A 17,426-nucleotide genomic window follows, 5' to 3' on the forward strand; every position below is an offset into this window, starting at 1 on the left:
AGCGCGGGCTAACGCTATACTTAATCTGGTAGGTGGACATTGCATGACCCCTGTTTGTAGTGTGGCGCATACTTGGTCGCTAAGAACTGTACAAGGACATGTGTTTCTACAATACAGTCTTCCTCACGTCTTCTCTTATGATAGCCTCACGTCCAGCATGTTCAACTTGCGCTCCGTAATTTTCCTCGTCATATCCTACGTGGTGATCCCGCGCCTCACGTTCCTCCCAAAGAATGTCCATTCAATACTCATAATATTTGGGCCTTTCCTCATCCCCCGCGTCTTCGATTGGATAAACGTAGCCCGCGCGACATCGCGAAGCGTACCCGTACGGCCCACGCCACCAAGAGTCAAGAATGCGCTCAACCTACTGTTTCTCAGCGCTGTCGTGTGTCTCGTCCTCTCGCTGTCCCGATTTGCGCCAGACAACATATTCCTGAGTACACAGAGCCATATACGAACCGAGACAAGCGTGCTATTCGCACGACTGAGGCATCTTCGACCGCTTACAGACGAGGACGATGCGCTACGGACAAAGTTTGGTGGGAGTGCGCGCAACAAGCTGCTATACCTCACATATGGCCCGGACACGTTGCTAAACTGCGTTTGGTGCACCACGGCCGATGCGAATGACCAGCAGAACTACTTTCTATACAGCCTACCGAAGATTGTAACGCCGCATATCTTCCAACTCGGTGTTCTCGGCCTCGCTACATCCTCGTTGGTTGGAAGCGAGGGATCACGATTTCGTACGCATGCGACCATCGCGGGCATACTGCTTATGGTGGTGGAAACGTGGTATATGGGGACGTATGACATAACTATCAACAAGCGGGCCAAGTTCGTCCAAGATCTTGACTCGGTGTACTGGCGTATTCGTTTCCTGCGATACATCACCTTCGCCGTAGTAGACATCGGGCTTGCCTTTGTTCTCTGGGCAACGAGTACGAATCGCTGGCTTGCAAAGCCCGTCTCAATCGCCGAACGGATCGAAACGACGACACGACAGGCGGAGGAAACAATGAATAAGATGCGCGCACTAGGGTTGCTCACAAACTCGGTGAACCGCGACCCTGCTCTACGGGGCGTGAGGGAAGAATACTGGAGGACAGAGGGGCAGGTCATGGCAGAGACAGTGCAGGATGAAGCAGTCACGGAGCAGATCAATAACGTTATCAGCAAGATGGACTTCAGCGCGCTGCAAGGACGCGTAGGAGAAGTCGCAGACGGCATTTTGAAAGGCATCGACGGCATGCGAACATCCCAGGTCATGGCTGCGAGCCAAATAAACGACCCCTCGGAAACGGCGGCATCTTGAATTTTGCGGTAGATTTATTTGAGCGACAAAGTGGCGGATATAGATGGAGTGGGCTATATACGGGAAACTACACGGAGAGCCATGTATGCATCTCGGTGGAGACTCCGTACGTAGCGCCCCTTGAAGAGCTGAACTATGTTTGCCATAGCGTAGATTTTGATACCCATAGGTCAATCGACTTTTTCTTCCTACGTCAATCTTGTTGAAGTTTTCCAACGGCGATTTTCTTAGACCGCCGTTTGCCGAGACGCATTGTGAACTTCGCTGCGCACTGCTCTTCCAGCTTCAACTTCCAGCACAAGTCCATACGCATCTCCGATGTCGCGGTCTTGGGTTCTATATACATTGTGTAGCAATATACGAATCAATCAATGAGAGGTCGGATCCGATGATGAGTCTTCGGTGTCCGTCAATCGGAAGATGCCCGGCCTTCCATACAAGCGGATACTAGCGGCCGGGCTGGATACCACAGGCTCGGCACGCCCTACGTCAAAGCACACTTTCATACCCAGGAACACTAGCAAACACTACCCCGGCTTCCAGAAAGCGCAATTTCGGCATGGAATTGATGGATCCAAGATGTCTGTACATTGTCAGTGTAGGTGTTTGACACCACAGAGGCCAATTGCTTTCATGTTCAGACTGCTGCCGAGTTCTGTTCTATGTGGATACCAGGGTCCGTCGTAGGAATTCTTTATCTCCCAATGCAAGGAAGACAACACTAAAAGTTTGCCGCGGTACTCCGTAGTGCACTAGCATAGGTATAGGGCTGGGCGTTGCATCGCCTCTTCCGCGTGATAAGGTATGACTCTTGACTGAAATTTCAGGTACTGTACGTATAAGAAGCCTGCTCGGCTGCTTGTTTCTCACCTCACACCAATCTCTTACTCCCGCCCCATCATACAAGCGACTTGTCTCCCATATACAAGAGCAATTATGTCTCCCATCGCTATCACCCCTCCCCAAGAGGGCGAGACCGTCACCGACCTCACACACGCCGGCATCGAAGAAGCCCTCCTCAAGAACGCCCCTTCACAACTCAAATCCGCTTCACTCACCAATTCAATTACCGCTACCCCACCACCGGAGCCCGAGACCAAACTACAACATACCGTCGAAACCCCTCTCGCTGAACTCGATGCGTCCAAAATACAATGCAAATATACCGAATCACCGCGCCCCGTCCCGGCCGTAGGCTCAGCAGAAATGGCCAGCCAGAAAGTATGCACCGACCATATGGTGCAAGCCAAATGGACGGTCGAACAGGGCTGGGAGGCACCAACTCTCCAACCTTACGGCCCCATCTCGCTCGCACCAACAGCATCATGCCTACACTATGCGACCGAGTGTTTCGAAGGCATGAAGCTATACCGCGGCCACGACGGCAAACTACGTCTCTTCCGCCCAGACCTTAACTGCAAGAGGATGTTGATGAGCACAAACCGCATCGCGCTCCCCGCCTTCCCTCCCAAGGAGCTGTTGAAGCTCATTGTGAAGCTGTGTGCTACAGACGGAAAGAAGTGGCTGCCGAAAGATAGACCAGGGCAATTTTTGTACATCCGCCCCACCATGATCGCATCCGACCCGGCTCTAGGCGTCGAGCGTCCCAAAGAAGCCCTCCTTTTCGTCATCCTGTGCTGTTTCGCGCCCATGGGCGATATGAGCGGTGGTATCAAGCTCCTCGCTTCGCAGGACGACATGTGCCGCGCGTGGCCCGGAGGCTTCGGATACGCCAAGGTGGGCGCCAACTACGGTCCTTCGCTGGTCGCTCAGGGAGAGGCTAGGAAACGCGGGTTCCACCAGATCCTCTGGCTGTTTGGAGATGACTGTACTATTACGGAAGCTGGAGCAAGCAATTTCTTCGTCGTTTGGCGGACAAAAGAAGGGAAACTTCAGCTGGTCACTGCGGATTTGAATGAGCGTATCGTTCTTGATGGCGTGACGAGGCGGTCTATTCTCGAGCTTGCACGCTCGCGCCTGGACTCTAGCGCTTCATCGTTGCCCTCATCAGATCTCGAGCCCCTCGAAATCGTCGAGCGCAAATTCAATGTCTTTGAGATTGAAGAGGCGGCAAGAGAGGGCAGATTGGTCGAAGCCTTCGCAGCAGGTACCGCATGGTTTGTTGCACCCATCAGTGGGATCCATTTCCGTGGCAAAGACATCGAGGTGCCAATGGTCAAGGGTGACGCAGGCGCGTATGCCAGCACGTTCAGGAGCTGGCTGAAGGGCATCATGTGGGGTAGCGATGGAATGGAGGGACACGAGTGGGGACAGGTAATTGATGAAGAGTAGAGAGTAAGAGGGGTACATGTGAGCATTTGGTGGATTTTTCTTGCATTTCGAGCCGTTTGTGGAGTTGGCGGCTTCTCTTTGACATAACAAAAAGCGAAGCAGACGCTTTATGCGTAGCAATTTCCTTGTCAGCAGCGCAGCATTAGCATATATCAAATTCCTAATCAAGTTGTTCAAATTTAGAATTAGCCAACCACCAGACATACTCTCCGGTCGCGAGAACCAGATGCGTAATGCAAGTCTCAAGTCAGCTGAGCCGCGAGCGTCTGTGGACCACTTTGTGAATCCACGCAAGTGATTGTACATGGAGTAAGCCAGGTAGTAAGGTTAGCCAGCAGTCACATTTTGCAAACGCATGAAGAGGTGATGCACGATGTGAAGCTTCAGCAACAACGCTACGTTTCCCTTCCCTGCTTCATTAAAGATTATCAAATAACTACCATAACAATACACATCCAACAACACACTCTTCTGACACTTCACCTCCCCATGATATGAGTTTTTGTTTTGTTTTGACTGTGGTCCTATCCTGTCTTGTTCAGAACTACAACAGTCCAGCGGCACCGAGCAAAACAACAAGCGCAGCACTAGCCGGTGCGCCAAGGGAAGCAGCGCCAGCCTGGAAGCTAGGAGCTGTCGGGCTCGACGAACTTGAAGAGCCGGAGGCAGTGCGAGAGCCGGAGCTGGTGCGAGATCTACTGGATGAGGAGTCGGTAGCAGTGCTGGTCTCAGAAGTGTGGCTCTGAGTAGCGGCGACCGAGGCGGCGGATGCGACTGAAGCGGACAGGGAAGCACGAAGACTATTAGGATATGCGAGTCAGCAATATTTCCACCGATTCTGCTGAACACCAAACGCCATGGCTGTCGTCCCTCATGTACACCTAAACCCCTGCTCATCCCATCTTCCACCCATGCTAGATGTATACATAAGGTAGAGAGAAGTTAACTTACGGCTGAGCAGCGGCACAGAACGAATTGACCTGGCCCTCCACTGGGGCCCTCTCATTGCTCTTGGGGCAGTTGTTGTAGCACACGAGGACATCTCTGTAGACGTCGCATAGGCCGATGTAGTCATTTGTCTTCTCGCTGTTCTCGATGCGTGTTTTGTAGCCCGCGAGACAGGCGTCGAGGATACTGAAAAACGAACAAGAACGTTAGCACCTCACTTTATACTATAGATACAGTTGGATGGAGTGGTTTGTTGAGGACGATGTTTGTTTTGGGTGTGCCTCTGTGTGATTGGCGGTGAAATTCAATGTCTCCAGGGGTGTGGTGTGTGTGATGTTTAATAGACTTTTGGATGGGAGACGTACTTCTGTGCAGCGCAATCGCCCTCTGCCGCAGCGGCAAGGCTGGCCATGGCTGAGAAAGCAAGAGCAATGGTGGTGGTGAAACGCATTTTGATTTTTGTGGTGTGACTGTTACTCGAGAGGGCGGATAGAGCAATGTAATGGAGCTTTGGTAAACGGAGCGTATTGGATAAGGGTGTGAACGCGTTCGAAAAAGTGATTTGTTTTGATTAAAGATGTAAAGGTAATGTCCCAAAGCGAATGGTGGACTGTATTAGGAGTCTTGAAAAGGTAAACAACGATTGTTGACTTGAGGGGACGACAGCGAGGAATGCAGCGGGAACAACGCGGAGGGAGCACAAGGAGATTTAAACTACGGATCAGCCCTTGCCATCTCGTTCCATCCCTTCCCCGGAGTCAACAAGCTCAAGCCATCCGCAAAACTATCCAATGGTCTATCATGAGACTTTCGGAATTGGCTTAGTGTAGTAGTGCAGGGGGGCTTCAATACCGCTTAGCTCGCTCGGGGGGATAAATTTAGCGGTGCCAATGCACCAAATGCACTCCTGTGCGGCATTTCCAGCTGTTTCAACTCGTTCTTCGGAGCCATTTTTGCCTCTCGTCCAATACCTTCTCTAGCTAAGAACCTGCTAATGCAACATCGAGGCTGTAGCTGGCCACGTAAATATGCAACGTGGTGCTGCGCAGAGGGGGAAACGATAGGATATCCGAATAGAGTTCACTGCATTTCGCCTCCCGAGACCTGAATCGTGCAAGGCGGAAATGATTGCTGGAACGAACGATGGGCACAGGGGGCGGAGACAGGGCCTAGACTTGGAATTGATGCCAAGACTGGTGATTTGGCGATGGTCGTTCAACGAAACCATATGTCGTGAGAGTCACCTTACCATACGTTTCATAAACCCAATCCAACATTGTCAGTTGCTTTGTGAGAAAAAGAAGGGAGCAGACAACACATTGCAGATAGTAAACTGCTACGGAGCGGTTTTAGAGCCGGTACGCACTGTTACCAACTCCGCACAGTCCCGCAATTTCGCCTTGCCCAGCTTTGAAGCCACGCTAAGCGTATCCATGTTAAAAGGACAACACACGACGTTTTCGTGATAGACCTAGAATCAGGTGAACGCAAACGAATGCTTTACATTAATACCCCAGCTGCCTTGGCGAGCGGTGTATGATTTCAAAAGGGGTAGACTGTCGATCGTCTCATGTTCCATTTCAAATCTCACATTGCTCAGCGCTTGTAAAAGGAAAAGCGCTATCCTACTATGTCTCGAACCTCAACGCCCTGATTTCGCACATTGCAGACAATGCGATATGTTGAGCCCAAACTAGAAATGCTACTAGAGATAATGATAATCACGTGTCAGGAGCGATCTGTAGCCCCTTGGTACCCAAGTTTTTGTACATTGGCGTAAAGACCAAGTATGTTCCCCTTCCGCGATCCCAACCGGTGAAGATGCGGTTGTAGAGACTGGAGACTCGCCCATGCACGCTGCTTACTCTTGCCCGAAACCAACAGTTTCCTCTACGGCAATCGTGAGTTTCTGATTGAGCGCTTCAAAGGTCTTATACGGTGGCAGGTCGAGGCGGTTGAAACTGTACATCCTGTTAGCCTCTCTATTTTTTATCAACGAGCGCAACAACATACCATGTATGAGATTTTGGCAATTGATTAGGCTCTCCAGCCTTCTCGATCGTAAATCTCCTTGGCCCATCGCTACCCTGCAAGTCCTTGAAACCGTTGACAGGAATACGCGAGGTACCCGTGGCGAATTGCAGCAGACGCGACTTCTGCTCAGCATCCCAGCTACGGATGCACTTCCAGAAGTGCTGGATGACTTCGTCGTTCTCGGTGTAGCCGCGGTAGTCGGTGTGCTTCTTCCAGTCTTCGACGTCGATATCTGCAATACCGCCGATGAGGAGTTCTAGTTCACGCTCGTCGAAGACGTTGACCAAATCTGCGGGGATAAGCTCGTGGAAACCAGTAATAAACGCCTGGAACTGCTCCTCCACACGCTTCTGAATACGCCATTCAGTAATGAGTCTAGGGTGGTCAGTAAGACTGGTCATCGCATTAGACATTGGAATACATACTCGACGTATTCGTGCTTGTTCTCATTGGTGACTTCAATGTCGTCGCCTCCGGGTTTCAGTTCAATGCTGACAGTCTCGCCAAATCGCTCATCATCAGTCGCAAATGTCAATTCTAGGGCGTCCGTAATGTCGTTGTTCCTGCATCTCATTAGTTACAATCTCTGCAGAAGGTCGTGGTCAGACTTACAGCATCCATTCCAGATTGCGATGGAAATCGGCATCTACACCCTCCATGTCTTGTAGTGCCACCTTCTTTCTTAGAATCATTTTGTAGAACGCTCCAATAAAGAATGCATCCAGGAATCGGCGATGGAAGATAGCCAGACCGACAACGCGCCCGATGAACTTGAAGTAGTTCAAATGCTCAGGGTTGATACCGGAATGAGGGTTAATTTGAAGGGTGTAGTTGTCGTGTGCGGAGTATTCGAATAGGCAGTAGAAGGGGTTGAACATCTCATGCGAGAGCAAGAAGAAGAACTCTCGGGAGAGACCTCCATAATCTAGACCGTCTTCGCCATCAAACTTAATCATCAGCCTCTTCTTCAGATCAGCAGCGCTCTGCCGCATGATCTCGTGGTATGAGTCCTCGAAAATGTGCGTTCGCCTGACCTTTACGTGACACTGTCCAGACACGATGCGGAGAGCGGGTTGCGATCGGAAGTAGATCAATTTGCGACGGAAGTCACGCTTGTACTGGGGCACATTTTGGTCGAGAGATGAGGGCAATCGCGGATCGTCCCAAGTGGTGGTTTTTGTGTTGTGGTCAACGAAGTATACTCTTGCCGTGTTGGTGAGCCGCATTTCCCATCCTGATGGTAGTGGACCAAGTTGGGAGACAGGCTGCTGTTGGATAGAGCTGCCACCGTTGGCGGCCTGACCACCATACATGCGGATATACTGCTGTCGGCGGGGATCCACCCACGTCGTGGTTCGGGTATTATGGTCTACGAAGTAGGGACGTCCCTCTGGAGTATGCCGCTGCTCCCAACCAGACGGAAGTTCTCCTGTGCCAGCAGTCGTTGCTCCCGTCGCCATCATACTTGCGGCGTTCGCAGATCCAGCTGGCGGTGAAGGCTGGCGGTCGGTAAGGGTGGGAGAATTGGCTCCTGTCCGGTCTTCTGGCAACATGCGGTTTTGATGTCGCGTGCGCTCCTGCTGGGTTTGTGCTGCCAATGCGGTACGCTGATCTGCTTCATTGAATCCTGCACCCGGCCTTATCCAGGTGGTCTGCCTCGTGTTGTGGTCGACATAGTAGGTTCGCCCTAAGTGATCCTCGCGGCGTTCCCATCCGTTGGGTAATCTTCCTTGAGCGTCTTCGAAAGCACTGTACGCACCAGCATTGCGGACCGGCGGTACTCCATTTGTCCCTGGAGCTGGTGGGCCGCCGCTTGGCGGGAGTGTTGGAATTGACTGATTGACTCGCTGCTGGGTCGACTGAGCGGAGACTTGAGGTCGTTGCTGGCCGGGATAAGCGTCGGGTGGGTGAAGGTTTGTCGTCGACTGGTGGGGGGTAGCTACAGCGCCAGGCATGGCACCATTTACGGAGGGATTCTGGGATGCGGTCGGGCGGGGTGCGTTTTGTGCTCCCTGGCTGATGGGTGCAGTGAGATTGGTAGAGAGGTTCAGGATAAGCTTGCCATGCACAACCATGTTATCATTGGACTTTTTCAGGTCGCGCGTGAGCATCTCTGACGGACGTGTTAGCACACGTGCCCTGGTCCTGTTGTCCGAGGGGAGAGCATTTACCATCACCGCCTGCATCGAGGTCTATGACGGACCCTATGCGGACATTTATGACTCCCAAAAAGCCCTGGTCCTTCTTCTTGAACTTCTTCTGGTCAAATATCTGAACCGCGAGCACGCTCTCCTCGTTCACTCTCCTAGTCCATATGTCAGCGGCTATATTCGGCCCATGGAAGGGCGAAAGTCGTGGTATGACGTACATGTCGAAGCTCTCGTTCCAGTAGGGGTTCAGTGTCTTCTTGATGACACTCGTCGTTCGCGTCTGTTCACCATTGATCGTGGCCACGGCGAAGGGATCCGGGAAGCCTAGAGCAGCTGTATGAGCGACATATGACCTTGAACATGGGGCTCAGAGGCAGAAGAACGTACGGAACACATCGCGCTTGTAGAGGCCATCGGCGGCGATAACTACAACATGGTGTCAGATTGGTGGTGAAGCGCAACGAGGGCGCTATTGCACTCGAAGGTAGGTAAGACGCACTGGTGATGCGCAGGTTGGGCTGCCCAGCTCCGTCCATGATGCGCAGGTGGACGAGGAGGCGAAGAGGGGTGGGGAGGGCAGGTAGATGGGCGGCTCTCAGAGCTCGCAGCTATCCGAGGACGTCTTCTCGCTCGAACTCGTGCAGGATCTGTCGTTCGCGCAGGCTGCGGCGGGCGTTGGACGTGGGTACAGCAACGGGGTGGAGGAGGCTGTGCGGAGGAACCGGCCGTGCACGGTAGGCAGGCAAATGCGGCGGGCGCTCGCGATACTGGCCGAGGAAGAGGCGCAACGCAGGGAACGGCGACGCTTATTCAATCCTTTGCAATCGCTGCAGAGTGTTCCAAATCGACCGGCCGCGGCGGCTAAGACGGGCGGCGATGGGTGACTGCTGAGGGCGCTGCGAGCTGCGAGTAATTCGGGAAGCTGCAACGCGAGCTTCTGGGTTGCCTTGGCGTCTGAAGTTGACCTGCCCCGCCTGACCATGCCACCAAAGGGGAACTCGCTAAAACCCGCCGTCGTGAGACTTTCGATTCATTTCGCTCTCTCAAAATAGCCTACGTCTGTCTGTCACTGCTTGCGGTCGTTTGAGTGGAAGCGTCGAGGAAGATGATGTCAACCACCCCCTACGGCTCCCTGGTCGGCGCCAAACGTCGAACATGCATGAAGAGATGCCACTCTACATGTTTCCAACGGTACTCAGACCTGTCTTGCTGTACCTCGACGGTTTTTTCGAGCTGTTTTTAGGTTTACAAGTCCTCTCCCCATTTATCCTTATCCTCGTATCACGCCTGCGCCTCAAACGTACTGTAAACACCCCGTCAATCCACCACGACCGACTCTGGGCACAAGTAGCATACTGAGCTAGACCAGTCCTCCGGGCTTTTCCGCCCTATGCTTGGTGAACGACGATGCCCAGACACGCTGATTCAGGGTCAATTGCACAATGAACTCATAATGAGTCCAACAGTTGGGTTGGAACATCCATGACTTGCTGGACAGCCAATGAAAACAAATGACGCTGTCTATTAACAGTGGGCTTCCGCCGCCACTCAAATACGCGTAATCATCATGACAGAAAGCGCTGAGAATAAAGGTGATGAACACCGTGAAGACCAATTCACACAGGAACGCTCCGAACTGAGCAATGATTTGCAAGAATTGCGCACTTTGAATCTTCTCTAGTTGGTGTATCTGTAGGGTATGCATGCAAATCTACAAGTACACGTCTATACACACCTGCAGCAGGCCGAGTCTATGGGTATACACTTTACACCTCCTACTCTCTAAAGCTGTCCACACCCAACACAAGCTGCTGGAACCCCAGCAGTGCCCTCAACTTCAGATACGTCTCGTACGAGCTAAGCTGCAACTCAACCCTCATGTGTCGTGACCAAGCACCAAGCCACGACAAGAAATTCCTGGGCCACAATATACTCCCACTCAGATTGTCAAGCTGCTCCTCATACACCGTCCGCGAGGCGTAGCGCGCGAGAATGAGAAACGTACGCATGGGGCCTTGGCGGGTTTGGAGGCCTTCATCTAGGGAGCGCGCTAACACTATTGTCAGCTAAAACTCTGGGAAGGACAACTAGGGAGAGACCCACTAAGATCGTTCGTCTTGAGAATCAAGAGGATGACTCGAGGCACCTGCCCGAGTAGTTGAATCAGACTCTCCAACATGCCGTCCCCCAACGCATCCCCAATGACCTTCTTCTCTTCATTCGTCCTCGAGCTCATGACGCCTCCACCGCCTGTGCTCGCATCTTTTGTGGCTAGCACGGTGTAGTCTCTTCCTGTGATGGCCGATGCGAATAAGGGAAAGTGTTCCTCCCCAATCCCCGCAACTTCATACGCATACTTGCGCATACCAGGTTCATCAGCATCCAGGACCGCAAGCCAGAGCTTCGCATAGCTCCTCCTCAGATGCAGCGGAATGTCGCGATAGAGTCCATGATCGTACAGTACAACATCGAAATTCGTCTTCCCCCTCCTCTTTGGATTATACCTGATGGCGATGTTCCCGCCATGCGGGTCGCAATGCAGCGGTGCATCTCTTCCAAAGACCATCTCGTTGAAGATCCTAGCAAGCGCCGCGGAAACCTCATCTCTATCAATGCCTCGCTCATCCAGGCTCTTCAGATCGTCCGTTCTGAATCCGGCCACGTAGTCCATTACCAGTATCCTCCGTTTCGCCCATATAACTTTTGGTATAATGACGGGCACATCGTGCACGTGGGAGAAGTATTCGCGTGCGCGTGTTGCATTCTCACCTTCACGCGCGAAATCCAGTTCTTGTGGGAGAGAGAGTTGCATTTCATCGCTGAGCCACGTGAGATCGTATTCGGGGAACCAGCGTTTCAGTGTGGAGAAGGTGAAGCTCGTTAGTGCTAGATCTAATTTTGACCATTCATCCAGTGCCGGATGCTGCACCTTGACTGCGACCTTCTGTCCAGTTTCCCGGATGGTTGCGCGATGCACTTGTGCGAGGGACGCCGCGCCAATGGGTCTTTCCTCGAACTCGGAAAACAAGTCTGAGATTTCGAGACCGGTATCTCGTCGCACCATCTCCTGGATGGACTCGTAGGACGAGACTGGACATCTGTCTTGTAGCGGAATAAAAGTGTCGCACCACTCGTTCGGTAGCAAATAACTCATGCTGCTCAGATGCTGTCCTAGCTTTATGAATATCGAGCCGTTCTTTTCGAGTGTGTGGAGCGTTCGTTTCGCGCATCGTAAATGGCAGGCTTTCAGTTGCTCAGGGTAGTCTGGGTCGCTATCACGCTTGAGGATGTCGCGATAACTAAACGTAGCGGTCCATTAGCATGCTGTTTCCCAGTAATGACTGTGACAAGCACGCACTCTTTGATATTGAGGACCAGCGTCCCAAGCACTCTATAACTCCTCTGGGCCGCAACATACGCATGCTTCGCATCGTCGTTGATCGTAACCACTCCAGCGCCAATTGCAAGTCCGCCTCCAACAATCCACAGCCTCCTTCTCCTCTTGCCCATCTTCCCTATGAGGGTTGTCGCCGCATCGACCTGGGTCGCAAACGTCCTCCGTATATCCGCCCTGCTCGCAAATGTGTTCCGCTTCGCAAGTGTACTCCGCTGTTGCGGCAGCGCCTGTCGCTGTGACCGTAGGCAACCTCGGCATGTCCATGCTCGGCGTAGGAAAGGAGAGAAGGCTGCGTTGAATGCCGACATTATGTGTGCATCCTGTAAAAGGAAGGACCGGGTCTAGAGGGTCTAGAGGGTCTATAGCGAACGCACAGAGGCGAGGGATTCAAACGAGAGGCGTGAGAGACGTTCCGACCTCAGTAATGTCGTCCGACATTTTTTCTATAAAGACTAGCGCGAATCAAAACGCCGCAAACGCAGATCCCTGCCGAAACTCCATATCATCATGTCGAATGGCATTCGAGGTCATTGCAAACTTTCTATCTTGCATAACTTCATGGTAATACTTTCGGTTCTATCTCATCTTCTTAGTTGCTCTGCAAGGCAACATATATTGCCCTGAATAGCTAGACCTAACGCCGTGCCTTCTGGGCATAAATGAAAAACGGTCTAACAGACATTATCCATGATCAATAGCACAATTGCCACCACCCGCTACTAGAGTTAAAGTCCACCACCGCCTCATCATCTGAGCCTCACCACAAATGCCATATTGCCTTGAAACGAAACCCAACCCCGTCGACCGACAACCTCAGTGTTCTACATGTCGACAGTTTCGTTGAAACAGAGCACGCCATCGCCCCTGAGGTATCCGTCAACTCCATCTGGTGTAGTCTTCCGGCGAGGGTTTGCCACATGCAGGCTGGTCCGTGATTCGTTTTCGGCACGAGAATCGCTGATATCTGTGACTAGAACTAGGCCAGCGGTCTTGATCGATTCAATAAGGGCGGGAGCAAGATCCTACGTGATTGTTAGAATGTTGCACGATAGATATAGCGTTACAATGTACTGACCAGAAGGCGAGAGCTGCATATCAAACCCATAAAGTTGTTGTTCTTCGCAATCTGAACTGCTTCTTTGACGGATATCGTAGTGCGGCCGCTGCTCTGTACGATATGTGTATTGCCGGACGGTGACTGCGAACTATCTGCGCCGAGCTCATTGCAAAGAAGAACAGGATCTATATACCTATTAGTATGCAATTGTAGTACTTCGTCGAAAGGGCACCTACAGTTGGGCTGTTTCCAGTTGATGACAGTGCAAATATCCTGGTTAAAGGAGCTGAACAACACGCTTCTCAGCGTTGCGTCAATCTCTCCCGCTCCCTGCGCTCTCAACACCCGCGCATGCTCGAATACCACCGATAGAATCTTGTCCGCGAATGTATTCATGTCGTGTGTAGGACCAAGTTTTAGACGCTCCTCCTCCAACCTTGATGGGAAGAGTACATGTAGCTCGATGTGAATATGGGCTGGCAGGAGTGCTAGAGCATCTTTCAGAGTGATGAAGGAAGATGCCATTGTCTGGTAGATGGCAGGAATCTCGTTGGAAGTAGCGTTAGTTAATCCAGCAGCAAGCTGACTGGCACTTGCAGCGTTCTGGTGCGCACCGATCGCTGAAAATTGCGCATATGTGAGGATGTTGACGGGGACCTCTAAGCCTTGGTAATCAATCTTCCATCTCGGGTGTAATACTGGTACACCATCAGCTGTCAGCTGTACAAACAAGCGTACGTATTCCCCAGAGAGACTTGAGCCAGTGATGAGAGTATGGGGTTGCGAATCGAGCTGGCTAGTGGCCTTCCAATACGTTGCAAAATGAGTAATCTCTAGCGGGATGCCGTGGAAAGGCTTAACAACCTGGAAGTCGAAAGTGACTCTTCCAATGGCCCGAAGCCTCGGGTCGAACAATTCTAGATGCCATCGTCCAGTACTTTTCGACCGTTCTGTGAAGACTTTCGATGAAGCCACGCTGCGTGCAATAACCCTCGATCCGATAGTGGGGTAGACGTCAAAATCGATCGAGAAGGTATCGATATTCTCGATCTGGAAAGAGATGACCTTGAATTCATCTTGTATCGGTAGGAGAATGTTGCGAGGTATAAGGTCGGAGCTTTTAGAGGAAATGGTGAGTCGTGCGGCGGGATATTTTGATTCGTCATAGAATCGTATCGCCTCCTTGCCGAGCCTCTCAAAGCTAATGACTACAAAGGTCTTCGTGTCCAGAAAATTGTGTCCATATCTTCTGAATGGGATGATTGGTGGCGGGAGAATGAATTCGGGAATACCATCTATGTCGCCGTCGACGTCCATAGAAGTAGAAATTGAGCTGGAGATTGTTTGGCTAACAATTTGGGGAGAGACTTGTTTCTGTGTAATTAACCCAACTCCGCGCCCAACGGAGGCGAGCAACTGCATGCACTCGAGGTGACCTTCCCAAGTCGCATAGTACATCGCAGACAAGCTTTTTTCGTCCACGATGTCTACGTCTACTCCACACTGGAGTAGTGTTTGGAGACATTCCACATGCCCTTCGCTCGCCGCGTGGAACAGTGGTGTCCACTGGTAGAGCTTGTCTGGCTGATCTAGGTTGGCTCCGTACTTCTGTAGCAATAACAGCGATTGTGGGGTCTTTCCTGATCTAGCCACGAGATGCTGTGGGAAAAGCCCCTCAGCATCAGAAATCATCTCAGCTGAGCGTTGAAGGAGAAGCTCCTGAATCTCTAGCGACGCATATTGGCATGCGAGGTTGAGCGGAACATGCTCCCCAGGCCCCAAGCGACTGAGATCAGCTCCCCTGGACAGTAACGTCTCCACACAGGCCAGTTGTGAATGTACGATGGCAAGTATCAACGGAGTAAAGCTATCCTGATCACGGAAGTTCACCGTGTCAGGGGCGGCGTTGATGAGTTCTGGAACGAGCTCCACATGGCCATGCATACAGGCATAGTGTAAGGGTATCCGGCCGTACACGTCGGTTGCGTGAACGTCCACATTGCTGGATATTCCAAGTCTGAGTACCTCGATTCGCCCGCTGATAGCGGATTTATGAAGACAATTTCGCTCATTGATCTCATCTTCCTGTCTGAGATTCACTAGGTTAGAATCGAGTAGAATTTTTAGCGCGGCTTCTGGTGCTTCTGCGACGGTGCTAAGAAATGCTCTGGACACATGATCGCGTGCGTCGGGAAGGGTTGATAAGCGCACGAGGCATTCTTCGATCTTTCCTCTATTCGCAGTATTTATAGCTTGGACGAACTGGTTGTCAAGCTCGAGCTTTGCCTCGAATGCGGGTTCCGAGACGCGAGGTTCAGCTGTTGGGTGAGGTGCTTGCACTCCTTCGCCTTCGGCCCATCCGGAGAAATCGAGGAGTGCTTGCGTTGCTTGGTCGGAGAGGGTACTGATGACCTCGCGATTGAAGCACGGTTGGACTTCGACGGCGCGAGAGAGGTAGAGCTGTTTTTCTCTTGACTGACATAGAGTCAGCTATGCTATTGGGCACGTGTATAAAGCAACTAACTTTTGAGGTTTTGTCCCACTAGAAACGTTAGCAATCAGTAGTAACTGACTAATGGGAAAGGGGGTGTCAAACCTTCTTCAGAATCTTGGAAAATGCCGTCTCGTTCACTTCGACAAATTGCTAAGTTGGGTTAGTTTACGCCGCCCAAGTGCATGCGAACCAATCACCTCAAGCTTGTTCAGATCCATGCTAAACTGTTTTAGTCCCTCTTCAAGTGCAATGTACCGCGAGGATGTCTTAGAGACAGAGTGAGGGTGCTGTTGCATGACCCTTTTCTTATCGAGAAGAGTGGTCAACCGTAGGCGCAACTACATTCCGAGTGAGTATCCATCGAAACACATGTATATAATCAAGCATACCTCAGCCTCTTTTTGCAGGTAGAAGGTATTGACCTTTTCAAGTTCACGTTCCTATATGTAGAGTGAGAGTTGTTTAAATGTATCGGGTAGACAGCTGCCCACCACTCGGAAGAAGAAAGTAGCCTTGTTCGCCTGTAAGGAGGTTTGCGGATCCAGTGCATCGTGTCCATGGCTGCCCTCGCCCTGCGGTGCTATCACCGGAGTGGCGCTGAGCTTTTTGATAAGCTTGAAAATTGCAATCAGCAGTCGCCCCAAAGTGATAGTGGGGAGTGAGAACCTTCTTGAGCGCCTTGTAGTCGACGAAATTGGCAGCATATTCTGGAATATCCAGTTGCCTTTTCTGGATATGTTTCCCAAACTTCCTGGATAAGCACGCTGTCAGTTGTGTCGTCTTCGGATGCTAGACTTGTCGAAAGGACCGTCTTTTTCAGAACCAAAGGCGGGCGGGATTGAAGAGTCTCAATATGAAAGTGAGACGTACATTGTGCTAGTAGTAGGAAAACAACGAACAGCGGTCCTTTCGAAGCCTTAACGGTTATGCGTAGATGCTGCACAAGCGACAGATCCTGGTCCGAGTTACTAGGCAAATCTAACCATACAGGTCCAGCAATGACAGGTGTGCGGTTGTCGGCAGGCACCTATTCGGCAGTGGAAACAGGAAAAAGTACCAAAACGAAAAGAGGCTTCTCGGTAGCAGCCCTAAAGAACGTACGTGCGTAGTAGTCGGCAGGAAGGTCGAGAAGTGAAGTCACTCAAGGTTGCAGCTGGTGCTAGCCTGGAGGACGATTCAATCCAGAGACTCACTTGGATCTGGCCGGATGGTGTGTTAGCTGAGAGTTTGCTGATGCCGAATGAGGGGCCAGGCTTCGTAGCGATGCCGAGGGCTCATTGCAAGAGGGCCACGAGACTGTGCATACGTTGGCAGCAGAGCAGAGTGCCCATGTCGTTGAGATGATGGAAGGGTTCTGACGAATGAGAAGCCGTATGTCCGCCACGGGTTCAGCAGCTTGCACACGTACAAAAATCGTTAGTCGTGGGTCAGGGAACAGGGCCCGCTTCGCATGCCGAACCTTAGCAGTGCTAGGGTGTTGTGAAGGCTGACGAAGGACCCAATCGAAGGTTTCGACGTTGTGGATGTCGGCTGCGATCCGGTAGATTCCGCGGTTACGTAACTGTAGGCGACGCTTGAAGTGGCAGTTGCTAGTCAAGTCTAGGAAACTTAACCGCAGAAGAACGAACGAACCACACCATGACAGGATGCGCGACATTGGATTGCATCTGCTGCACTTACGAAAGCTTGTTCTGACTTAGACAGCTGCACGCAAGTGGATCTTAAAGATTTCTGAG

At 51.7% G+C, this 17,426-nt stretch overlaps 7 protein-coding genes across 7 annotated transcripts; 2 read left to right on the top strand and 5 right to left on the bottom strand.

Annotated features, from left to right (window-relative positions):
• Positions 1-115: 115 nt before the first annotated feature.
• Positions 116-1,603, top strand: K460DRAFT_360869 (uncharacterized protein). Its single transcript, XM_040932350.1, has one exon. It carries the CDS (start codon positions 158-160, stop codon positions 1,316-1,318), a length of 1,161 nt encoding a protein of 386 aa, XP_040792566.1. The 5' UTR covers positions 116-157; the 3' UTR covers positions 1,319-1,603.
• A 651-nt stretch (positions 1,604-2,254) lies between these two features.
• K460DRAFT_270944 (branched-chain-amino-acid aminotransferase) lies at positions 2,255-3,610 on the top strand (the record flags this gene model as incomplete). The annotated part of the gene is made up of 1 exon (XM_040927689.1): positions 2,255-3,610. One exon carries the CDS (start codon positions 2,255-2,257, stop codon positions 3,608-3,610), a length of 1,356 nt encoding a protein of 451 aa, XP_040792567.1.
• Positions 3,611-4,018: 408 nt separating this feature from the next.
• On the bottom strand, positions 4,019-5,329 carry K460DRAFT_360871 (uncharacterized protein). Its single transcript, XM_040932351.1, has 3 exons — positions 4,924-5,329; positions 4,562-4,744; positions 4,019-4,410 (listed from the first exon to the last, which is right to left on the bottom strand). Exons 1-3 carry the CDS (start codon positions 5,007-5,009, stop codon positions 4,155-4,157), a joined length of 525 nt encoding a protein of 174 aa, XP_040792568.1. The 5' UTR covers positions 5,010-5,329; the 3' UTR covers positions 4,019-4,154.
• A 707-nt stretch (positions 5,330-6,036) lies between these two features.
• K460DRAFT_360873 (E3 ubiquitin-protein ligase hula) lies at positions 6,037-9,672 on the bottom strand. The gene is made up of 8 exons (XM_040932352.1): positions 9,242-9,672; positions 9,130-9,168; positions 8,961-9,066; positions 8,764-8,897; positions 7,205-8,705; positions 7,018-7,155; positions 6,572-6,967; positions 6,037-6,519 (listed from the first exon to the last, which is right to left on the bottom strand). Exons 1-8 carry the CDS (start codon positions 9,276-9,278, stop codon positions 6,420-6,422), a joined length of 2,451 nt encoding a protein of 816 aa, XP_040792569.1. The 5' UTR covers positions 9,279-9,672; the 3' UTR covers positions 6,037-6,419.
• On the bottom strand, positions 9,182-9,783 carry K460DRAFT_9202 (uncharacterized protein). Its single transcript, XM_040938809.1, has one exon. The coding sequence runs from the start codon at positions 9,722-9,724 to the stop codon at positions 9,338-9,340; it is 387 nt and encodes a 128-aa protein (XP_040792570.1). The 5' UTR covers positions 9,725-9,783; the 3' UTR covers positions 9,182-9,337.
• A 617-nt stretch (positions 9,784-10,400) lies between these two features.
• On the bottom strand, positions 10,401-12,542 carry K460DRAFT_360875 (ABC1-domain-containing protein). Its single transcript, XM_040932353.1, has 3 exons — positions 12,101-12,542; positions 10,846-12,041; positions 10,401-10,792 (listed from the first exon to the last, which is right to left on the bottom strand). Exons 1-3 carry the CDS (start codon positions 12,445-12,447, stop codon positions 10,518-10,520), a joined length of 1,818 nt encoding a protein of 605 aa, XP_040792571.1. The 5' UTR covers positions 12,448-12,542; the 3' UTR covers positions 10,401-10,517.
• A 48-nt stretch (positions 12,543-12,590) lies between these two features.
• K460DRAFT_9259 (ankyrin) lies at positions 12,591-16,806 on the bottom strand. The gene is made up of 10 exons (XM_040938814.1): positions 16,561-16,806; positions 16,357-16,441; positions 16,182-16,304; positions 16,080-16,130; positions 15,888-16,028; positions 15,793-15,840; positions 15,721-15,738; positions 13,433-15,671; positions 13,215-13,381; positions 12,591-13,161 (listed from the first exon to the last, which is right to left on the bottom strand). Coding segments are annotated over exons 1-10 (3,075 nt in total). The 5' UTR covers positions 16,563-16,806; the 3' UTR covers positions 12,591-12,960.
• Between the last annotated feature and the right edge of the window lie 620 nt (positions 16,807-17,426).

This window comes from Cucurbitaria berberidis (genome assembly GCF_010015615.1).
Source record: "Cucurbitaria berberidis CBS 394.84 unplaced genomic scaffold K460scaffold_1, whole genome shotgun sequence".
Taxonomy (NCBI): domain Eukaryota; kingdom Fungi; phylum Ascomycota; class Dothideomycetes; order Pleosporales; family Cucurbitariaceae; genus Cucurbitaria; species Cucurbitaria berberidis.

Coding starts and splice junctions, on each gene's coding strand:
- K460DRAFT_9259 (XM_040938814.1), bottom strand. Junction 16,029..16,079: donor ACCTGCAAAAAGAGGCTGAG/GTATGCTTGATT, acceptor CTCGGAATGTAG/TTGCGCCTACGGTTGACCAC. Junction 13,162..13,214: donor TATGCAGCTCTCGCCTTCTG/GTCAGTACATTG, acceptor ACAATCACGTAG/GATCTTGCTCCCGCCCTTAT.
- K460DRAFT_360875 (XM_040932353.1), bottom strand. CDS start 12,447: ATGTCGGCATTCAACGCAGCCTTCTCTCCTTTCCTACGCCGAGCATGG. Junction 12,042..12,100: donor CTGGTCCTCAATATCAAAGA/GTGCGTGCTTGT, acceptor CGCTACGTTTAG/TTATCGCGACATCCTCAAGC. Junction 10,793..10,845: donor TCTCAAGACGAACGATCTTA/GTGGGTCTCTCC, acceptor CAATAGTGTTAG/CGCGCTCCCTAGATGAAGGC.
- K460DRAFT_360873 (XM_040932352.1), bottom strand. CDS start 9,278: ATGGACGGAGCTGGGCAGCCCAACCTGCGCATCACCA. Junction 9,067..9,129: donor CTACAAGCGCGATGTGTTCC/GTACGTTCTTCT, acceptor CAGCTGCTCTAG/GCTTCCCGGATCCCTTCGCC. Junction 8,898..8,960: donor TGGAACGAGAGCTTCGACAT/GTACGTCATACC, acceptor CATATGGACTAG/GAGAGTGAACGAGGAGAGCG.
- K460DRAFT_9202 (XM_040938809.1), bottom strand. CDS start 9,724: ATGGTCAGGCGGGGCAGGTCAACTTCAGACGCCAAGGCAACCCAGAAG.
- K460DRAFT_360869 (XM_040932350.1), top strand. CDS start 158: ATGTTCAACTTGCGCTCCGTAATTTTCCTCGTCATATCCTACGTGGTG.
- K460DRAFT_360871 (XM_040932351.1), bottom strand. CDS start 5,009: ATGCGTTTCACCACCACCATTGCTCTTGCTTTCTCAGCCATGGCCAGC. Junction 4,745..4,923: donor GGCGATTGCGCTGCACAGAA/GTACGTCTCCCA, acceptor TTCGTTTTTCAG/TATCCTCGACGCCTGTCTCG. Junction 4,411..4,561: donor TTCTGTGCCGCTGCTCAGCC/GTAAGTTAACTT, acceptor ATATCCTAATAG/TCTTCGTGCTTCCCTGTCCG.